We start from the raw sequence: 22,799 nt of genomic DNA, 5'->3' as shown, positions 1-22,799 counted from the left end.
CCGCCGGGGGCGGGGCGAGGCGGCAGCATGGCGGCCGCCGGGGGCGGGGCGAGGCGGCAGCATGGCGGCCGCCGGGGGCGGGGCGAGGCGGCAGCATGGCGGCCGCCGGGGGCGGGGCGAGGCGGCAGCATGGCGGCCGCCGGGGGCGGGGCGAGGCGGCAGCATGGCGGACGGCGTGGAGCTGGGTTTCGCGGCGGCGGTGGGGCCCGACGGCGGCTGGCGGCTGCGCAGCGCCTACTTCCCGAGCAAGGTCGGGGGGCGGCCGGCGTGGCTGGGCGAGGCCGGGCTGCCGGGCCCCGCCGCCCTGCGCTGCGGCCTCTGCGAGCAGCCCCGCGCCTTCCTGCTCCAGCTGTACGCGCCGCTGCCCGACCGCCCCGATGCCTTCCACCGCACCCTCTTCGTCTTCGCCTGCCGCGGCGCCTCCTGCTACCGTCGGCCGGGCCCGGGGGGGGCCCTGTGCGGTGAGGCGGGGGGCGGTGAGCCAGGAGGGGGCGAGGGCTGCCGGCCGCCGCCGCGCTGACGGCTGTCTCTCGCCCGCAGTGTTCCGGAACCAGCTGCCGCGGCGGAACGACACCTACTCCGAGGAGCCGCCCCCCGAGGGGCCGCCGCCGGGCCCTGCCGCCGCCGGGCCCACCGCCCGGCTCCGCGGCGGCGCCGCGCTCTGCCGCGTCTGCGGCTGCCTGGGGCCCCGCGCCTGCGGCCGCTGCCGCCGCGCTGCCTACTGCGGCCCCGAGCACCAGGCGCTGGACTGGCGGCAGCACCGGCGGTTCTGCGGCCAGCACGCCGCCGGAGGTGGGTCTCGGCGGGGCGGAGCGGTGCTGCAAGTTTGCCGTCGGCTCCGTCGCTTCTGAGGTGCGGTGGCACCCCCCCAAAAATCGCACGGGGCTGGCCGGGAGGTGTTGCTGGTGCGAGGCCGCAGCCCTGTCAGCGCGCCGAGCTTGCTTGTTAGTGGGGTAGGGGCCTGCAGGGGAGAGGGCGGAGAAGGGCGCGTTGTCTGCGCTGTTCTGTCATTTGTAAGGAAACTATCAGTAATTGTTTCAGATGCTTTTCTTTCTCTTAGATGATTACTTAGCGTGACTCAAGAATGTGGCGTCTTTGTTGTTCCTGGAAGGCAAACAAATTTAAGGCACACCTTTGGTCTCTTTCAGAGACCTCTTTTTGCCCACCTTGCGTCATAAAAAGCTGAAAGGATGTAGACCGGTTTCTTCCCTTTGCAGGCGGCTTTTAAGATGGCTTATTCATAAATTGGAAAGGAACGTACAGAGGTGATGCCTTCACAGGATACTGTGTAGTTTCCACAAGTGTGCTGTTTTAGAGACCCTTTTCTTAAACCATGCCCTCTCCTGCTCTCCTCTCATTCGTAGGCTTGTTTGTTTGCTGGTTGTTAAAGGGACAAGTACAGAGTATTTAAAGGGGTTTGGGGTTTTTTTTTGTCTTCAGAAGCATCGCATTAATAATGGTGCAATGAGACATGGTGCATGTGATGTATCTCCCGTCAAACAGTGTGGGATGCTAGTCCCAAAAACTTTGATTGTAGGAGGTGGAAATAAGCAGAACGTTAAAAGCTGATTTATGCAAATCAAGTTACAGGTCAGACATTTGAAATGTCTAATTGAAACAGTGAAAACCTGAAATTTACTAGCACGTAGTTAATACCGTCATTACAGAAGGTACACTTGATGCATTTGTGGAAACCTTGCCGATTCAATATAGGCAAAGGAAAAATAAGAAAAAATGATACCGCCTCAGGGCACCTGATGCATGCTTGACTTGCGTGCATATGCCGGTCAGAATGAGATATGCACGGAGCTGTCAGACTGCAGGTTTTGGTTTTTAAAATGCAGCTGCTAACACTGCTTAGTCTGTCTTCTGTGTCTTATAGATTTACAAAGATTCAAAGAAATGCATCGCTTATTGTAGTGTTCTACTGTCCTTAATATAAAATCTTCGATATCTTTAAATCAGGTCTAGCAGTGATGTAAATCGCTCTTGCTCATGCAATGTTTGTGCTGTATTTTTGCTATGTAGTTTGCTGCATAGCTTTTGGGGAGAAAGACACGTAATATGAGATGACATTGTGAAGTGGTATCTGTTTTCTGTTTTGTAGAGCACTCGGTGGATGCCATTCCAGAGCATAATGAATTCCTTTTTCCAGAATATGAAATTTTGATAGCACCTGAGGAACCAGAATCTCCTGCTGACAGCAGCATAGATCCTGATGATGAACAAGGAGCTGTAGATACTTCAGAGGACCTGGAAGAACAAAAGGAACTTGGAGCTACAGGCAGTGCAGGTACGAAATAAGATGCTGTCTGTAGTTCTTCCTAATGAAGCCGGTATTACATCTTTAAAATGTAAAATACTGTGATTTTTAAGCGTTCATTGTTAACTACTGGTGACAAAAGGCTTAATCTACAGTCATTTGTGATGCAAGTTTTTTGCATATATCCTGCAATATAAGTTGCTTTTAGGGGAGAGACTTACTAAGCCCCAACCCCAGGAGCTGTTGAAGCAGCTGCTGCTGCAGTGAAGCTGCAGGTAGCTGGGAGTTAAGACTGTGTCCCTGTGTGCTTCCCGCAGGTAAGGATCAACTCCAGTGTGAAGAACAGGGCCCTGAGTGTCTGCTGCTGGAGGAGACTGTTGGAATTGGGAGATTGAGTTAGATGGTCTTGGCTTGACTTGGTTCAATTTGTCTTAATTTACGGGAAGTACTTAACAAACCTCCTTGTCTGTGCTAGAAGAAAACTGTTGTGAGGCTATTTTAACTGACCTTGAATTAAGCAGTTGAAGTGCAGGCACTGCCCCTCTCCCCAAAATTCCCTGTGTGTTTGCAGCTCACCACACTGGCTTTGCACCTGCCCAGGGTGGAGAGCGTGTGGTGTTACAGGGGAAGGCTGCTGGGTTCCCAGCTGTCCCTTACTCTGGTCTGAAGCTGTCTTGAGACTGCTCAGTGCCCCACATTGACGTGAACGTGGGAGTGTAACAGATACGCTCTTCAGTGCTAGAAGCCGAAGTCTGGCACGTGCACAGCACGGGTGGTCTTTTCCAGATGTCACATTCTGAAGGTTCAGCAGTCTCAGCAATCCCACTGGGAGCCATAAACTTTGGTAGATAACTCCTTCCCTTTCCAGCGTTCTACTACTGACATCTGTGTTTAAAATGCAACTAAAACTAGTAAATGGATCTGTGTGTGACTGAATCTTACTACGTCACCAAAAAAAAAAAAAAAGTCATAGTGATTTACACTGGGAATGATTCTTGAGAGCAAAATGCACTTACAGGTACAGTATTTGTTTTAATTTTTGGCTCTCTTGCATTAGCCTTTAACCTTTTGGGGTTTTTCTTGCTTAGGTGAAGCATTTCAAGCCTTAGACGAAGAGACATTGGAAGCAATGGCAAAACATGAGACTGAAGAAGACAAGATCTTCCAAATGTTTCAAGAGCAAATAGCTGCCGAACCAGAGCAGGTCAGATGGGGCAGCCTTAGAACTTGTGGGTTCTGGCACAGCATCCTGCTGCATCTGCAAAATGTTTCAGTGCCTTTCATACCTACGGTTAGAAATGGCGATGGGGATGCCCCCTCATCCTCCACACACCTTAACCAGCATACCCTAATCTTCCTTACGTGCAGGACTTGATTCATGCTGAAGTAAAAATTTAGCACCTGCTCATCTATCTCAAACAGAAATTGGTCAGGATGAGAAGGCACAGAGGCACTGAAGCCAGCTTGGTGGGGGAGGACCTGCCGGCCTCTGAAGTGGTTCTAACCAAAGTGGGTGGTGAACCATCGCTCTCTTCCCCAGCCTTTGACTCTGCTGGCTTTCCTTGTCAGCAGAACCAGAACTTCCAAGAGGAGCTCTGGCACAGTCACCAGCTGCATGGGGAGCAGGGGGGTTGGTTTGGCTTTTTTTAAAGTTGAAGAAATTAGTGATGGCTTTAAAATTTCAACTATTTAAAATAAGAAATCTCCCCCCATTTAAAATTTCAACTATTTAAAATAAGAAATCTCCCCCCATGCTATTTCTTGCTAACACAAGAGGCTGAAGAAAGCCATGTTGTCAAACAAAAACATGGTTCCTGGTCCCATTCAGAGGAAACACGGGCCTGAATCCTTAAAGGTGGTGGAGGAAGACATTCTCTCCACGTTTTATCTTGTAGCTGAGGGGTGAGGGTGCACATCCAGAAAGTAGGACACTTGGAGCCTGTTCCCTTGTCTGTTTGGGGTAGGTGCATCACCTCCCTCTCTGACCATCCCCATACTGACTGATCTGCATAAGAGTCCTCTTGTTGATAATGCCTGATTTGCTATATAAATATTTATAGTAACAGAACAACAAAGGATACAAATGTCTGAAAGTACCTCCTTCTTGGACATCAGGACAGTCCCCTTGCATTTAGATGCAGAAGTGCAAACAGAGCTGGGTTGAATTCCTGACTTTTCTGTACACTTCTATCTGCTGATCTATCAATCTGCTGTTCCGCCATCTCAAGGCTATAAAATACCTGGCCTAGCATTTCTAGGTTGCTTAGAGAATTCAGATCATAGCAATTTATCCCTGGATCGTTGAAAAAATGCTGTATGCATACTTGCATGATTCACATAGTTAAGAAAACTTATATAAAGAACCTGTCTTATTTAGAATACCGCATTTGCAACTGATAGACTTTGCCATGGGTATTACTTAAAGGAACTGATGTTTTTCTGCAACCATCTTACCGCTTTGTCTATGTCAATAAATACCAATTTTATACCAAGATGAAAAGACAGTCTTGAGAACTTCTGCTCTATTTCAGATTATTAGATACTGCAGAGGAGGAGAAGGCCCAATCTGGGTATCAGGTGACAATATTCCTGAAGAAAAAGATATCCCAAATTGTTTATGCGGTGCCAAAAGGATTTTTGAATTCCAGGTATGTAAATTCATTTAAAGATAATATAGGTAATGTAGTTCAGACTTAACAGGCTCAAATTGTATAGGTGTTGTCTTGTAGTTAGAGCAGGATAGTTGAAGTTACTGCAGACTAACTATGCTAAATTGCACAAAGCCCTTATTTACTATTTTAACTGCTATTTCCTGTAAGGCTTTCACATACAGAAGGTTAGGTTCCCGTATGATAATTTGCACCATCCGTAAAATGGTGCACTTGTGAATATGGAACCATCTCTTAAGTAATGGGAGTCTGGTATTGTATATTTAAAAAAAAAAAAGCCTGTATGATATGAATTGGAAATACGTCTGGCTGGAAGTATTCAGTTGTAGAATTTTGAATGCTAGGAGCATATGTATGGTGAATACACTTAATGTTATGCAAAGACAAAACATAGTTATGAAGGTAATTTCAAATGGAAGGAGGCTTACAAATCAGGCAACACTTAAATAAATAAAAATTCTGTAGATAAAATAAGTAGGGCCATGCGTTTCATTCCCTGTGCATCTACTACACTGTTTTGGGAATTCCAAATTGATTTTATTTGAGCTGCTGTGTTACTTAGTAGCTCTGATTGGGATTTTGCTGTAAGAGAACATAAATGAAGGCAGAACCCTCCTTTGGGAAGAGATGCAGGGAGAGGGTGGAGAGCTGTGGCCTGCCTCTAAACCCTTGTTCTTCCTTGAAGATTATGCCACAGCTCCTGAATCACCTTCAGGTTGACAGCCTTGGAGAGAGCATTGACTGGGGAACGCTGGTGGTATACACTTGCGCTGACAACTGTGGTGAGGGAAACAAATACCTGGAAGAGGTCATATGGAAACAAGACTTCTCTGCAGGCTCTATTTAACTTCCATCAAGTTACTAAGTTGAGTCATCTAAATAGAATATTTGCCTTATCTTAATGCATCTATGCACTAGGCAAACAGGTAATTGAACTAAAGTCACTGATATCTGTGTATCTTGTAACGGTGATAGGACTACTAAAAGTAGACCTTGGCAGCCTCTCTCTTGTGCTCCACAGGAGCTTTTACTTCAACCTGGTAATGAAGCCAGATGCATTTGTTAAGTGAGTTTCATTTCAGTCTGAATTCTGAATGTTTAAATAAAAATTAAATATTTTTGCATTGGTGAAAGTACCTTTTGTTGGTGACTGAACTTGAAGAACTTAGATTGTTGTCTGTCAGGATTTTCTTTGTGCTACCCAAAAATTAACATTAATTCACAGAGAAAAGCAGACTGCTGTAAGATCACTTGAGTGCTTAAGCTCAGGAGGTGTACAGAAGTCATAGCTAAGACAATGCTGCGTAGCCCTTCACTGTGAAACTTAAATCATAGAATCATAGAATGCTTTGGGTTGGAAGGGACCTTTAGAGATCATCTAGCCCAACACCCCTGCAGTGAGCAGGGACAGCTTTAACTAGATTGGGTTGCTCAGAGCCCCATCCAACCTGACCTTGAATGTTGCCAGGGATGGGGCCTCTACCACCTCTCTGGGCAACCTGTTCCAGTGCCTGACCACCCTCATTGTAAAAAATTTCTTTTTAATGTCTAGTCTAAATCTATTCTTTAGTTTAAATCCATTATTCCTTGTCCTGTCACAACAGGCCTTGCTAAAAAGATTCTCCCCATCCTTCCTGTAGGCCCCCTTTAAGTATTGGAAGGTTGCAATAAGGTCTCTTCACAGCCTTCTCTTCTCCAGGCTGAACAACCCCAACTCCCTTAGCCTGGCCTCATAGGAGAGGTGCTCCAGCCCTGGGATCATTTTGGTGGCCCTCTTCTGGACCCGCTCCAGCATGTCCATGTCCTTGTGCTGAGGGCCCCAGAGCTGGACGCAGCACTCCAGGTGAGGTCTTACCGGAGCAGAGTAGAGAGGCAAAATCACCTCCCTCGACCTGCAGGCCACGCTCCTTTTGATGCAGCCCAGGATACGGTTGGCTTTCTGGGCTGCAAGCGCATATTGCCGGCTCACGTCCAGCTTTTCATCCCCCAGTACCCCCAAGTCCTTCTCCGCAGGGCTGCTCTCAATCTCTTCATCCCCCACCCTGTATTGATATTGGGGGTTGCCCCGTCCCAGGTGCAGGACCTTGCACTTGGCCTTGTTGAACCTCATGAGGTTCACAGAGGCCCACCTCTCCAAGCTTGTCCAGGTCCCTTTGGATGACATCTCGTCCTCCTGGTGTGTCAGCCGCACCACTCAGCTTGGTGTCGTCTGCAAACTTGCTGAGGGTGCGCTCGATCCCACTGTCTATGTCATTGATGAAGATGTTAAATAGCACCGGTCCCAGTACAGACCCCTGAGGGACCCCACTTGTCACCGGTCTCCATGTGGACATCGAGCCATTGACCACAACCCTCTGGATGCGACTGTCCCGCCAATTCCTTATCCATCGAACAGTCCACCCATCAAACCCATATCTCTCCAATTTAGAGAGAAGGATGTTGTGGGGGACTGTGTCGAATGCTTTACAGAAATCCAAGTAGATGACATCTGTTGCTTTTCCCTTGTCCACTGATGCAGTTACTCCATAGAAAGCCATGAGGTTGGTCAGGCAGGACTTGCCCTTGGTGAATCCATGCTGGCTGTCTCAAATCACCTCCCTGTCCTCCATGTGCTTGAGCGTAGCTTCTAGGAGGATCTGCTCCATGATCTTCCCAGGCACAGAGGTGAAGCTGACAGGTCGGTAGTTCCCAGGGTCCTCCTTTCTTCCCTTTTTAAAAATGGGCACAACATTCCCCTTTTTCCAGTCAGCAGGGACTTCACCTGACTGCCATGACTTTTCAAATATCATGGAGAGTGGCTTGGCAACTACATCAGCCAATTCCCTCAGGACTCTGGGATGCATCTCATCAGGTCCCATAGACTTGAGTACAGTGAGGTTCTTCAGGTGGTCTCGAACCTGATCTTCCCTTACAGTGGGAGGGGCTTTACCCCCGTGGTCCCCATCTTTTGGTCCATCGATTCGGGAGGGGTGAGGAGAGAGGCTTCCAGGGAAGACCGCGGCAAAGAAGTTGAGTACCTCAGCCTTCTCCTCATCCACTGATACAAGTTCGCCTTTTTTGTTCATCAAGGGGGGTACGCTTTCTTTAACCTTCCTTTTCTGGTTGACATACCTGTAGAAGCCCTTCTTGTTATTCTTTATGTCCCTTGCCAAATTCAGCTCCATCCTCGCCTTGGCCTTCCTGACCTCCTCCCTACGCAACCGGGCCATTTCCCTGTATTCCCCCCAGGACACCTGTCCCTGCTTCCACTGCCTGTGCAGTTCCCTCTTACTCTTTAGTTTGACCAGCAGGTCTCAACTCAGCCATGCTGGTCTCTTCCCTTCCTTGCCTGATTTTTTACACTTGGGGACTGATAGCTCTTGTGCTCTATGGAAGGTGTCCTTAAAGATCTGCCAACTCTGTTCCATTCCCCTGTCCCTGAGGACCGTCTCCCAGGGGGTCCTTCTGACTAACTCCTTGAAGAGCTGGAAGTTTGCTTTCCTAAAATTTAGGGTCCTGACTGTACTCCTCGCTTTTCCCATGTCCCTCAGGAGTGTGAACTCCACCAATGCGTGATCACTGCAGCCCAAGCTGCCTCCAGTCTTGACATCACCGATGAGCTCACTTGCATTGGTGACCATCAGATCCAGTATCACGTCCCCTCGGGCAGGGGTGTCTATTACCTGGCTTAGGAAGTTGTCGTCTATGCATTCCAGGAATTTCCTGGATTGCCTACAGCTCGCCGTGTTGCTTTTCCAGCAAATGTCGGGGTGGTTGAAGTCCCCCAGCAGGACAAGAGTCTGCAAGCGCAAAGCCTCCCAGAGCTGGAGGAAGAAGGCTTCGTCACCAGGCTCCCCTTGATCAGGCGGCCTGTAGTAGACACCAACCACAAGGTTCCCTTTGTTGCCTCTGTCTCTAACTCTTACCCATAAGCTTTCGACCTGCTCATGGCTATTTTTCAGGGACAGCTCTTCACACTGTATTGATTTCTTTACGTAGAGGGCAACGCCTCCGCCCCTCCTTCCTCGCCTGTCCCTTCTGAACAACCTGTAGCCATCGATAGCCACATTCCAGTCGTGGGATTCGTCCCACCAGGTTTCAGTTATGGCAATCAGGTCGTAGCTTTCTAGTAGCACAGCAGCTTCCAACTCCTCCTGTTTGTTGCCCATGCTGCGTGCATTCATGTAGAGGCATTTCATCTGGGCTGTTGGCCGTGTCACCTCTTAGTGGAACATCCCTTGTTTCCCTCGGGGTGTTTCACGAAGGTTTCCTTGTGAGCTCTAACTATCTCAGGAGCCCCCGGCTCATCTCTGCCAGACTTCCAACTGTGCTGCGGTGTCCCCATCATGCCTCTGCGTAATAGGTTGAGGGCTCACAGTAGCACCCCGTCCCTCTAACCATTGCGTACCATCCCACAGCTTGTCACAGGCAAGCCTGATATGTTCCCCCTCCCTCTTCACATCTAGTTTAAAGCCCTGTCAATGAGCCCCGCAAGCTCCTGAGCAAAGACCCTCTTTCCCCTTTGAGAAAGGTGGCTCCCATTTGTCGCCAGCAAGCCTGGTGCCATGTAGGCTGTCCCATTGTCAAAGAACCCAAAGTTGTGATGGTGGTACCAGCCACGGAGCCATGTGTTAAGAGATTGGATCCGCCTGTTCCTACCGATGTCACCTCCCACAACTGGAAGGAGGGAGGAAAAGATGACGTGTGCCCCCGATTCCCTCACTAACCGTCCCAAGGCCCTGAAGTCTTTTTTAATCACCCTTGGGCTGTGCACTGCAACTTCGTCACCACCCACGTGGAAGAGCAGTAAGGGGTAGTAGTCAGAGGGCCGTACCAGGCTGGGAAGTCTCCTGGTGATATCTCTGACCCAGGCTCCTGGCAGGCAGCAGAATTCCCTATGAGGCGGGTCCACCCAGCATATTGGACCCTCTGTTCCCCTCAGGAGGGAGTCTCCTATGACTATGACCCGTCTTTTCTTCCCTGTGGAGGGGGTAGGTCTTTGTGGTCTTGGCCACTCTTCTGGTGTCGATGGATTGATGCCCACATCGTCCACTGACTGGTCCTCCACATCTAGAGCCTCATACCTATTGTGCAGAGGCACCTGGGGGGGTCACGGTGGGCAAGGTAAGGGTTTGCTTGCCGCCCTGATTGTGGACTTGTTTCCACTCACTGCTTCCCTCTAAGACCCTGCCTACGTCTTGGTGGGGGGAGGATACTGACTCCCTTTGGTCACAGGCTTTTTCTGGAGGCTGTCCCTGGTCAGGTTTCTGGGAGCTCAGAGCGTGATTCCACCTGTCTATCTCTTGCTCAGACTCCCTGATGCTCCATAGCCTACTTCCTCCCTTGGCTCTGCCACCAGGCCAAGTAGATAGTCCACTTGGTCACAGCGCACACAGCTGTTTGCTCTGCTGCCATCTGTTCCCAGTGCAAGCTGGTGGCACTTCCTGCAGCCAGAGACCTGGAGGGCTGCGTGTTTCCCTGGGAGCTCAGTCTGGGTAGATACAGCCTTTCTGGGTAGTGTAGAGGATACAGCCTTCCGCTGGATGGACACCATAGCCATGCCTGGGCTCCCTCTCACCAGCTGAACTTACCGAACCTACCCCTTGAGCTACGAGGGGCACGTGGCCACGCCCTCTTTGCCCGTCCTGGTCGCTCGCGCTGCCCGGGGGCTGCTTTTATAGGAGGTGGAGGTGGAGGTGGAGGTGGAGGTGGGGGTGGGGGTGGGGGGTGGTGGCCGCCGTCACTCCTGTCCCCGCCCACGCTGCGTCAGAGCTGCCGCACGTCAGCAGCTCGCCCTTTCCCGCTCCAGGCGGGGGGCTGGGCTGCCCGCTCTCGCCCTGCGCTTTTTTGCCGCCTTAGCAAGGGTGCCCCGGCGCGAGCGTCCGCTCCCGAGCCCTTCGCCTCGGAGACTCTGCTTCTCTTTCTCAAAAGGTACACTGAATCTAACCTGGCAGCTGTTACATGTTCTGACGGAGTGGTTATTCAAGATAAAATGCACAAAAATTGTTCTTTCTGACTTTATTAACAGAGTTAAACTATTTCTGTATGGGACCGTCTGGTGCAGAAACAGTTTAAACAGAACACGTTTGTCTCGTTACTTACTGCCTGTAGCAGCAGATTTTCAAGCTGTGCAGTACTGTAAGTCTGCCGTCTTTGGTGAAGGTCAAAAATAAGTGCCCTCTGCAAGGATTCTTCTGATACTTGACTGCCATATAGCTGAGGGAAGAGAAAAGTGAAACCATCATGCTGAATTTACTGTGGTAGTTGCTTAACTACTCCTGTGGCTATAGCTACATAGATAAGGCTTTTTTTTGTGTGTGTGTGTCTCAGTATAGAATTTACTTGTTACATATTCCCTTAATCTGCTCATGTCTGCTTACCAGTGCTTCTGAAGGTGATTTTATGACAGCCCTAGGCCCACTGTTGGTTTGTTTGGGGTTTTTTTCTTACTAACTTAGATATTGGAAATACTCAAATGCGCAGGTAGTGAATGCGTTATGTATAAGCTGTTTGGTCATCACAGAACTTAATTTCTAAAAGGGTAGTTTTAAGCCTTTGTACATGTCATGGAACAGCAAACAGTAACTTAAGTCCCTGTAGTACAGCTTGACTGATTTTGTTGAAAACCATCCCACAGTTACTTAAGGCTCCAAGTTTTCCTGCAGAGTTAAGACTTTTGCAGATAAGCTGGTAATAGTTCAGGGTCCTGCAAAAGCATGGGCAGTCCTACAGTTACATTCAAGAGCACTCAGGAACGTTTATTAGCTCACAGCACAGAGTGGTGTGGCACTGAAGGCAATGCAGTGTTTGGGTATCTTGAACTTACCCTGGCAGAGCTACGTTATTAAACAACAGCTTTCTGATAAGATCCATGAAACCAGTTATTAAAACCTGGAGACACACTGGTGTACACCGCTGTGAGGGGAGTAGAGAAGACTAAGGATCAAGGTCACTCAGGATCTGCAAACGGAGCAGTAGCAAAGCCAGCCAAAACTTCATTTTGTCTGGAATGAAACACCAACTCAGTAAATAAAGAGACCACGGTTACACTGGGGTTAGTTTTAGATAAAAGCTGTTTGAAAGAACGTGCAAGTTGTAGAAAGGAGGTTACAATTACTGGAAATTTACTGGAGAAAAAAAAGTTTATTTTTAGTTCTCAGCCCATTAAGCTTCAAGCACAGTTCAGAGGGAAGATTATGTACATACTGACTCTAGTTAGAAGGGCTTTGACATTTTACAGGAACACTAATATAGCGAGACTGTCATAGTTGGTAAAATACAAAAGTAGTATTTAAAGAAATTCTATAAGCTAAGCAGGGATGTTTGTTCCAATTCAGTCAAGTGTAGTTATTTCAGACTTGCATAAATCCCATCTGTTGAACATGAGGCAACACGTACTTGAACACAAACTTCTTCAACCAGTCATCTCTTTTGCTTTAACGTACTAGAAATATTCAAGCCAGACATTGCCAGGGATATGACTGCTGGTAAGCAAGCCAGAGCATTGTTAAGATTCTCTCAAAACAACAAGTCACTTACAGTAGTGCATGTGCTATTGAAAAATCCAGATTAAATTTAAACAAAAAAAAGTTTTCAACATATTTAACTCGACCAGCTGGGTAATTTTAAAATTCATAAGACAGTTCCCATAATTGTATAAACAGGGTTTATTGTACATGTGGAGCTGAAGGAGGAAAGAGAAGGAAGGTATATATTATATATATATGTACAGTGAGCCATTTTCATTAATAAATTTATTCTGTCTTGCTTAATACTGGAAAGAGGGAATGTGTCTGGCACCAAAGAAATTTAAAATTGAAAAAATTTAAAAGCTGAACTTCTGAAAACTATAAAAACCATGGTCTTATGGAAGTTAAAACATATATACATGGCAATTTAAGTGGTTTATACAGAGTGACACAGCTGCATTTGTCTTTTAAACCAACTTATGGATTTTCTATTAATAGAACTGGCATTAAAACTATTTAAGAGCTAGAATTTTTTATTTATATTCATAAATAAAACTTGGAGGGACTGCTCCAGGAACAGCCCAGTAAAGCAACTCACAGTAACTCAGTAGACATAATCAATAATACAGTTCCCCTCGAGCATCAGGGAAGTAGGCACTAACTGGGAAATAGTCCAAGTCCTGGTGTTGCAGTTTCGTTGAAGTCCATCTCTTGTCACTGCTATGCCATACGCAATACCTTTTAAAATATACCCCCCGATTTCTCTGAAAGATGTAGAAACCGTTACGTTGTCTTTCTGAATCCCTTTAAAATAGGATAGATGTTCTCAAACGCTTCATAGATTTCTGCTCGTACTTTAGCACCTAAAAAGAGAGGGAATTAAGTTTGTACCTTTCGCCAAATACTTAATTTTAGCTCGTAGAATGTTTATTTGAATGCGACTCTATATAAAAACCTATGCATATCCATAAATCCCTATTTTTATGATTTTTTTTTAAAATACCCATTTCATGTAGAGCATACATTACCAGCCTTCTCACTATTTATTCTGATAACTGGTAAAACTTCCATTAGCATCTTCATGCTTATGCTGTACTTGCAAATGGGATTTTTCTATACATAATTTCTGCAGGAGACCCAACTAAAAAGTACAGCCCTATGGGACGTTTCTGCATAAAGGCCTAACTGGTGGAGCGTTTTTTGAGAGCGTGAACATCTGGGGAGCAAGGTCTGGCAATAGAGACAGCCTGCAGAGGCCCACCCCTTGCCATACTGCTCCTTCTTTTGTCTGAGAGTCTTGTGGACTTTTTTCTCCATAGTAAGGTTCAGCATGAGAGGAAAAGGAGGGGTGTAGGTGAAGTGCCCGAGGTTGAGGAGGTCCTAGAGCTCAGATATCTCCCCTTCTTCGGCTGCTGTATCAAAGGAGAATGGCAGCAGCCTCCAGCCAAGCTGTCAAAGAACAGTTAGCTCAGTCACACACATCCAGCACACAGAAACAGACTTCCAGATTTTGGCAGAAACATCACCTGCGCTCTTACAGCTTTTTGGGCACCTGCATACTTGATTAGGATTCATGATCATTGCTTATATGGATTTAGCCAAACGTGTAGTTTGCTTCATGTATTCTCATCCACAGAATACTGTACTATCTGTTCTTTCTCAGTCCTGTCTTCTCTAACGGAAAGCATCTAGCAAACTACATACCTCTGGCATTGTTGTGTGTTCTCTGTAACACAGTCTAAATCTAACCTACCGGGGTAAGATACTGTCTTCACTTACCAGTTAAAACCACTTTTCCAGAAACAAAAATAAGTAGAACAATTCTGGGCTTGATCATTCTGTAGATTAAGCCAGGAAACAATTCTGGCTCGTAGCTGTAAGAGAAGAGAGTGTTTAAACATGCTTGCAGACACACGTTCCAGTCTTTGATCTGCCGGACTGCAGGAATAGGCAGAGCAGATGTAGACCTCACTGAAATCTGGAAAGTAGCAGGGAAGATCACTTCAATGGGTTCATTTTGGGCAACCTCAGTTACACCCGAGGCAGAGAAGCGATGGGAACAAAGATGCAGATTTCCCTCTGGTGCAAAGGAATAATCTAAACACATGTCACTCTCTAAGCTAGTCAACATGCAGCAAGAATGAAACATAAGCAAGCCTTTTTTTACCTGCTGAACTGCTGGTGTGTGAGTACCAGTCCTTCTAATCTGATGGGAAATTTCACATCACAGCTGCCCACCATGTTCTGAATTTTAAAATCCAAAAATTTTGCAGGAAAACCCAGTTTCTGAACAACTCTTGCATACTTCCTTGCTGCCAGTCTGGATTGCTCCTCACTGAAGTGAGAAAAGGATATCCATATTATTTCCTCAGTTAAGTATTACTTGAAGCAAATAGCATTAAACAACAGATAATTAACTGGGGAAAAAAATGTCTGTGTTGAGGGGGAGGGGACGGTCACATGCAAAATATTTACAAACAAAATTAACAACTAGCACTGGTCTGCATGCTAATTTTGGTACTAGGATCCTGAACACCATTAATGTTGTACTCGGTGTTCATGAGGCAGAAAACAGTAAATTATAATTCCATATATTTCACACTCTTAAAATATCGACCCGAGTCCCTCTAATGAGACATGAAAACTGTTACTTAAGTTGTCAGTGTAGAACAACTTTGAACTACTACTGCTAGAAAATGCGTATTTCTATAAAAATCTGTAAACTGCCAAAATCCTCTGCTTGATTCAGCCCAGGCATTCAAACCTGGGTTTAAGGCAACTGCACGGCCTTACATGCTGCTGCAGAACTCAGTTTGCTTCAGTTTTGTAAAAAGCCGAGGATCTGGTTGCTCCTAACAGAGTAAGACAACTTGAACTTCAAACGTCACCAGGCAAAGAAAGCGTTTCCTGTACAGCTCTATTCATTCATCTCTGCTCCTTAGCTTATTCCTTCTGGATTCCTAACAGACTTCTTCAGAGCAGAATTTCTCTTCTGCCCACTGGAGTTAAGCTTATGTTTGCTTTTCAATTCTTATGCTTCAGTGATCATGTTAAGAACAGACCAGACTTACAGGGACCAGTGACTTGGAGCTCTTGGCCTGAGATGAATGAAACTATTCAAATATAAAATCACTCTTCCTCTGCCACTGCCTCTACAGTTTAAGCAGTTTCAGTGCACAGTCATTGAAAATTTTAATTATTAGAAAAAAGATAACTGCAAAGCCAAATAAGTAAATATAATAACCTCTGCAAACCAGTTTATCAGACTGTATGAAAGAGCTTCAGAAACAGAACTACCATTTCCCTTTCCGTAGTCCTTTCAGTCATGAAAGGACATTTTGTGAAGAATCATTAGTCTGTTTGAAATAATTGGGAAGCAAGCTTAGCTGTACCTGTACGACTTCGTTGTATATATACAAATACTGTACACAAATAATAGTACTTCTAAAGCATCGTTGTACAAGAGAAAAGACAGCCTGAATTAGTTTGCTTGTAATGCCTAAACATACCTTTTTGCTCCTGTGCACACCATTTTTCCAGAGCTGAATATAAGTGCAGTAGTACGTGGTTCTCTTATTCTCATAATAACAGCAGCAAAACGCTGAAATAGGAGCATTGGGACTATTAGTGATACATTGCTGTAATTGTTACATTAAAACCAAATTTGCATAATCTAAGTAGCAATTTACACTGTATCGTAAAGAAATACTAAGTTCAAACATACTTATGGATCACTGAAAATTTACTTGAAATGCTTAAATCATAAGTAGCTTCAAACACACACACACTGAGAGGTCGAGTCAGGAAGGATATTTACCATTGCATTCCTATCTCATCTCTAAGCTCATCTCTCATTACTGTATATGCAACATATAAATAATGCTAACATTTGCAACACAGCAATAGAGACAGTCTGAAAAGTAAATAAAAAAATTTCCTCCACATGTCTTGAAATTTGATGTTATAAGCAGGATGGAAGTCTATCTATCTGCAAATATTTTATGATCTTTTGTTTCTGTGTCCGCAGATCGAAGTTCTGTGTAAACAGAAGTCATCTCAACTACCACAGTAGAACACAGCAGCCTGGTTAGCTCTAGCTTTTTATACTAAGTACTGTAACCTCTCTGCCTGCATTTCCAAATATTCTTAAACTCTTTGAAGCAAGAGATAGTGGAAACTGATGTGGGCATACACACACACACACAAACCCCTGTTTGCCCAGTGTATTTAACTTGGACCAGCTCACCGTGCAGTCCCATAAACTGTTCTGCTGACATAACGAAGGCGGTAGCATGGGTTACCTAACAGCACGTTTGTTAAACTGTGGCTTAAATAATACAGCCAAGCAACATCTTTCATTGATAGACGAATGTACTGCCTAAAAGTCTGGAGTGTGTTACATAACCCTTCTTTCTCTCCACTGTGGAAAACAGCATTTTGTATTGATTTTTCTAGCCTACAAATTTTACACAGCCACCTACCCCTACCTTAAGAGTTACCATGGCATGCTCAAATTTTTACTCACATGTAATTATGTAACAGCATCACTGATGCAAACTTACAGTAACAGTTATTTATCACACATGCCTGCATGTGTGCTTTAATCTTTGAGAGCAGAGTTCAGGTCAACTGCAGCAAAATCCCAAATATTAAAACAACAAAAAACCCCACACCCCAGGAAAACTGAAGCCTTCCCAAGGCAAGTCAATTCAACTACACAACATCTATAAACTTGTATTACAAATAGTGTCCAACGACTGTGTTTGCAAAGATAACATTCCCAAGAGGAGCCACCCGAATGAAAAATGAAGCGACATAATTTTCTTGATTCAACGCCCCAGGTCCTCTGCTGTTGTTCAAAGTTTCCCGAGCTAAAAAAAAATCCCACGGTTTAACAAACTTCTATTTAGAAGCAGTGGGCAACTTAGAAGTCAACATGAAAAAAAAATCAAATTTCATTTTGCTGTTCCACCAAACCTCGCCATTGGGAGCAAGGAGATGGCAGGACTATTGGGGGAAAATGTAGGAATGGAGCTCAGAGGGGAAGCAAGAGTGTAAAAACCCAGTGACAGCACTGCGACCACAAGAATTCCAGGGGAGCAGCTGGGTGGAGGAAGCCACAGCGTACACAGAACAACCGTGGCTCTAGCAGGAGCCCAGAAGTTGAATTCTTCCTTCCTTTCTTTTTGTTGGGAGACAGGGAACAAGACTTCATCATCAGACATTTCACAGTAAGATTAAAAAGGAACTTTCTGAGCATTACAAACAAACATGCCCATATGAACAGCAGCAGAGGAGCAGAGGCCACCTCTACAACAAAAAACTTCGCCAGTGTATGACACTGTTGGTTAGGTTCTTCCTAAATGTGCTGTGTTCTTTCTAAATCTACCAAATTACGAGCTGGTGTAAAACACAGCTACATCAGTATGAAAATGCTTCTTGCTAGTTTGACAAGAGTCTTCTAAGTTTATTAAAGATTTAACTACAGTATAAAACTGCATCTATAGTAGGAAGGTTTTTCAATCTATTACAGCAAAGTACACCCACAACCTGTGCCTTTTGCTTATCTGTTCTAGGATGAACTCTAATACATTTCTCTTACCTTGGGATTATATTCAGCATTTCGGGCACGAAGCGCAATAGTTTTTAGGTCAAGTTTGCAACCAAGATTCACCGTGGACACAATATTCCTGAAGATAGTTCAGAGAAATACATTAAAAAGACAACAAAGAATTCATGTGTCTTCCTCATTTTTAACCATGCTTGATTAATTTTATTTGTTTTTTGTGTTTTTCTTTTAAATTTGTTTCTCCAAGTGAGCTTGAGTGACATCTTTCCTACTGACAGGAGCACTGAGCAGTGTTTTGGCTCAGGAACCTCCTTTTGTAGGGCAGTAGCTCCGAAGTAGTCATGATTGCTGGTTCCTCCTTATCTGCCAGCTATTATGAAAAGTGTCTCATGAGAAGACTCAGTTTGGCAGGAAAAATTCTTGATGCTCAGAGCCCCCACCACAATCAGGGAAGCTGCTGGAAACAGGAGAAAATGAGGTAGCAATAGTACCATCTGAAATTTTCCTTGGTATGCCCTTCAAGGAGGAAGAGGAGGCGCAGGACTAAGTGGGAATGACCCAGGAGGTAAACAAATTGCCAGGCAATGGGAAAGCAGGTCTCTAGAAAGTTTAAGAGAAGTTCCTAGATGCAAAATTTCCTTGGACACTTGTTTCCTGGGAAAACCCTGAAATATAAAGGTCCTCAATGGGGAAAAAAAAAAAAAAAAGAAATACGAGGAACTACTCAGTGCAAAATTCGTATTATCAACAATTTCTCTTTGGGCCTTCCATAAATTGCTGTAAAGGTCTCTTTAAAACTAAAGTTCGGTGAAAATACTTTCCTACCTAAGCCTAGAACAAGTTCTAGGTTTTTTTTCCCTTACCACAAACTCAGTTGTAGCCGTGAACTAGAAAAGGGAACATGGAATATTAAGTACAACTCAGCTCTAGCTCCTAGACTAGCAACTAGTTCCTCCCCCTCTACCCTTCTAGTTCCCTACTAAATGAAGACATATATAACATCCTCCACTGGTTATGCTTAAAAAATATATGGTTGACAAATCACTAAGAAACTGTTTATATTACTAAGTGGCTTAGTAATGAAGCTAAGCTAAAAATGAAAGCAAAGATTACTCATATAGCTAGAGGATACCCATAAATTCTCAGGACGTCCCTTTCCACCAAAATGCAGTACCCAATTCCTGATGTGGCTTTGGTCCTAAGTCTTTAAAGGGCTACCTGAGAAAGGGACGTGTTACACGAACACATGGGATACTCACTGTAGCTGTGGCACTATCCCAGAGCTCTCGGACGCTGGTGTTGCAGGAGTTATCGGAGTCATTGGAGTCATTGGAGAGGGGTACAGAGGTGTGGTTCCCGGCAAAGGGGCTGTGGTAAGAGTCTGTGAGTGGAAGAGCTGGGGAGTTTGACCAGATGTTCCCTGTGTCGCTTGCTGTGACGTAGATTGCTGCGCTGCTTGTTGCTGCTGCTGCTGCCGCTGCTGTTCCTCTAGGATGGACAGACTGTTGGTGCTCTGGACAGGCTGTGGTGTCAGTCCTGTGCCATATGGCATCATTGGGCTAAAAATTGGAATTCCTGGAGTCATTGCACCCTACAGAAGAAAGCAACAAACAGAAACCACAGATCCTTGTTGACTCCATTTTATTTTTAAGAGAAAAAGTTTTCAGGAGGAGTCTAAAAATAAATCAGCATAAGTTGGTTGTATCAAACCTGAGGCACATAGTAGTAACTCACTAAAAACAGAAAGCCCTTGGAAATGCAGTTCTTCTATAGAATAATATATTATCTCTAGGGATCTGTCAGTTCTAGCATTGTTCATCTCCAGCCAGTGACACTGATATGCTTCTCACACTACCTTGCAAGCATGTCTCAACTTTGACCCACAGTTTAACTTGCAATTGTTTGAACAAAGACTGTGCTCATCGTACCAAATGCATTCATAGCACAGTGACAGTCCGTTACATATAAGTTAGTTTAAAGGGCAACCACCAAAATTAGATTAATATTTCCAACTTGTCAGTAATGTTTCAACTAAACGAATCCCACATATCTGCATGTTTCTTATACCTCTGGATATACAAATTGATGGTTTTAAAATTCTGCTTTATACTAGTATAATTCTATACCTAACAGAATTTTTCAGATATGGAAACAAAAAACCTGAAGTTACATGCAAGAAATGGAAAACTCTTTCACAAAGAAATTCAGATCACACTTGTATATTAAATAATTTGTTTTTACCTGAGGGGAGGCTAAGCCTTGAGCATAAGGTGGCAAGCTGTTGTTCTGATCCATAATTCCAGTTATTTCTTTGGTGAAGCCAGAAGTATTTCCTTCAATTAATTTAAATTAACTTCAAATCCAAGAGGGTTTTTAACCCTTTAAAACATTCCAGCTTTTTAGGCCAAGCCGAAAGTGTTAGGAAAACATCAGCTCCAGAGAAATGTGCATTATGAGTCTAAAATACTAATCGAAGTCTGAAAAGAGAAAAAGTAGTATCTTGAGAATAATATCTAAACACAAAACCAAAAGCAAACCTATCAGCTGCTGAGTTAGACAAGAGACACCCACATACAAATATATATAAGAACATTCACACACAGGCACACATGCACAATCCATAAAAATAACCTTTTTCAGGCACACTCTATAGAACCTTTGCAGCGTGCTTCTACTGAAGCCCCTGGCAGGTAACCTGACTCACATGAGCAGGCCTTTGTCTAACCTAATCCTCCTGCACAAACAACTCAAGCTGTTAATGCTCATTCTACTCCAAGCTTTGCTTTAGCTGGAAAATCACTAATTTTTTTTTTTTAGAATTGAATTCCACTGACTGCTAATGGACAAGCTTACTGACACATTGCTTGTAAGTCTCTTCCTGGCCATTTTAAGGCTTGGGCTTCAAAAATATTTCTTCTTCTATGGTAAAAGTATCACTGCTCAAATTGGAGCTAGGTAACCCTCTTTCATCCACTTCCATAAAATAAAGTACTAAGACATTTCAAACAACAACATGTGCTTTATGAGAAGAAAGTAACTATGTGAAAGCCAGTTTCAGGTACACAAGTGAAATGTATGCATGGGGTTTTGGTTTTTTTTTTTTAACTGTAACTCTGTTGCTGTGTTACGGCAATAAAGAACACAAGTGGAGAATTTAAACATTACACCTTGATATCAAATATTTTCCATTAAATTATAGCTTTCTTAACTAGATATCTGTTGCCCAGAAATACTCAAGGTCATTTTTAGGCTGGAGGTAGACCTCAAAATCTCAAGAAAGTCTATTCGGCCTTTTTTTTTTTTTAAGGTATGAGAACTCAGAATTACATTAATATCTATACTGCAGCTGAAAAGACATGCTTTTTTTCCCCTTGACCATAAGATAATATTATCTTTACCTTCACCAAAGGTATCAAACAGAGCATCCAGGTTTTACAGCCTGGAGATGGTGGTAAATTAGGAGCCTACAGACTACCCCAGAAGAAACAAAGTCAACTCCTCGACAGCCCAGCTGTTTAGTAAGAAGTCTAGATACCCCGCACGCCAGAGCCCAGTCAGGACACCACCTACGCAGAGGTCCATCTTGCAACCGCCTAGCCGTGGCTCGCTCGCGTCCGCGCTACAAACGTTGGGGAACGTTTTTGTCGACGCAACAGAGCCCAGAGATACCCCGGAGAAGGCCCCGCCCCGCCCCCCGAACCCCTTTTCAGGATCTCTCCCCGAACACACAGCAGTGCTCGGAAAGAGCCCATTTCGGCATGAGGCGGCCCCTCCTGCTTCTCCGCGCCGCCCAGGCCCCCCACCCGCTCGAAGACCGGCGCCAGCAGCACGCAGCCGCCCCCGCCGGCAGGGCCGCGCCACCGCCGCGCCCCCTTCCCGCCCGCCCGCCCTCACAGGGGGAAGGCGGTGACCGCCGCAGTCGCCGCTGCCCGCGGCCATCCCGCCAGCGGCACCAACGGCCGCCGCTCGCCCCCGAGACGCCCCGGAGCCCCGCGGGGTGGGGGACCGCCACCTCCTCGCCCCGGAAGGCCCTCCCCGCTTCCCCCGCGGCTCAGGCCGGCGCGGAGGGCCCCGGCCCTACGGCGGCGCCGGCGGGGAGGTGCGGAGCGAGCCCGGCCCCGCGCCCCGCCCCCGCCCTCCAGGCCCATCGCGGCCCCGCGGGCACCCGTCGTCCCCTCCTCGGGCAGCGGGGCGTGCGGCGGCCCGGGGAGGGAGGGAGGGCGCGGCCGGTACCTGCCGCTCCCGGTACCTGCCGCTCCTGGCGCCACCCCGCCGCCGCCGCACAGTGCCCGCGGCAGCCAAACTGCCCCCCGCGCCGCCGGCGCGTCCCGAGCGCGTCACTTCCGCCGCGCGCCCGCACCGCCTTCCCCGCCGCCACCTTCAGTGAGGGCGTGGGGAGGTGGGCGCGGCGGCTGAGCTGCTGGCGGGGCCGCCGGCCTTGCAGCCCGCGGAGCGGGGCCGGCCGGCGGAGGCCGTTGTTCTCCAGCAGTGCCCAGCGTTAGCACGCGTGGTTCCGGTGCCAGGCCTGGCCTGGCCACAGGCTCGGGTGCTGGAAGGTTGTTCACCATTTTCTAGCTGTGCAAACCGCCGCCCCTCGCTCATTGCGGCGGAGCCGCGCACCCCGCAGTGCCACCGCCTCGCGGTTCTCGTTGCTACCTGTGCACGGCTCCGGCGCGGACTTCAGCAAGAGCAGCCCTTCTTCCTAGGCAGGGGGACGCGCTTCTCCTCTGGAGGACCACACGCGTCCCTTGCAGCTCCTTGCTCCCCCGTCCTTCTCCCCGGGCACCTGTTTCTGCCTCTACGCCAGCCCTGCCTGCTTGTTCCTACTTGTGCCGTGGTGCGGGGCACAG

At 46.5% G+C, this 22,799-nt stretch overlaps 2 protein-coding genes across 6 annotated transcripts; one reads left to right on the top strand and one right to left on the bottom strand.

Annotated features, from left to right (window-relative positions):
* Positions 1–163: 163 nt before the first annotated feature.
* On the top strand, positions 164–6,042 carry PDCD2 (programmed cell death 2). Its single transcript, XM_075707145.1, has 6 exons — positions 164–461; positions 541–792; positions 2,108–2,293; positions 3,352–3,467; positions 4,795–4,911; positions 5,618–6,042. The coding sequence occupies exons 1-6, from the start codon at positions 164–166 to the stop codon at positions 5,777–5,779; spliced, it is 1,131 nt and encodes a 376-aa protein (XP_075563260.1). The 3' UTR covers positions 5,780–6,042.
* On the bottom strand, positions 2,232–22,224 carry TBP (TATA-box binding protein). Of its 5 annotated transcripts, XR_012830926.1 has the most exons (11): positions 21,348–21,378; positions 20,191–20,426; positions 19,209–19,540; positions 17,983–18,070; positions 15,890–15,981; positions 14,548–14,715; positions 14,160–14,254; positions 12,979–13,243; positions 11,738–11,915; positions 11,014–11,127; positions 2,232–2,253 (listed from the first exon to the last, which is right to left on the bottom strand). XR_012830926.1 is itself a non-coding variant. In XM_075707146.1 (8 exons), exons 2-8 carry the CDS (start codon positions 20,242–20,244, stop codon positions 13,164–13,166), a joined length of 909 nt encoding a protein of 302 aa, XP_075563261.1. In that variant the 5' UTR covers positions 20,245–20,426; positions 21,348–21,378; the 3' UTR covers positions 11,933–13,163. The 5 variants fall into 5 exon arrangements, 1 of the variants encoding a protein (XP_075563261.1); XR_012830925.1 differs by lacking the exons at positions 2,232–2,253; positions 21,348–21,378 and adding an exon at positions 22,199–22,224 and having other exon boundaries at positions 10,986–11,127; XR_012830927.1 differs by lacking the exons at positions 2,232–2,253; positions 21,348–21,378 and adding an exon at positions 22,183–22,213 and having other exon boundaries at positions 10,986–11,127.
* Positions 22,225–22,799: the final 575 nt, after the last annotated feature.

Source organism: Pelecanus crispus, chromosome 3 (genome assembly GCF_030463565.1).
Source record: "Pelecanus crispus isolate bPelCri1 chromosome 3, bPelCri1.pri, whole genome shotgun sequence".
Taxonomy (NCBI): Eukaryota; Metazoa; Chordata; class Aves; order Pelecaniformes; family Pelecanidae; genus Pelecanus; species Pelecanus crispus.
Note: the sequence above shows the minus strand (reverse complement) of the source record. Positions and strands in the feature narration are given on the sequence as shown.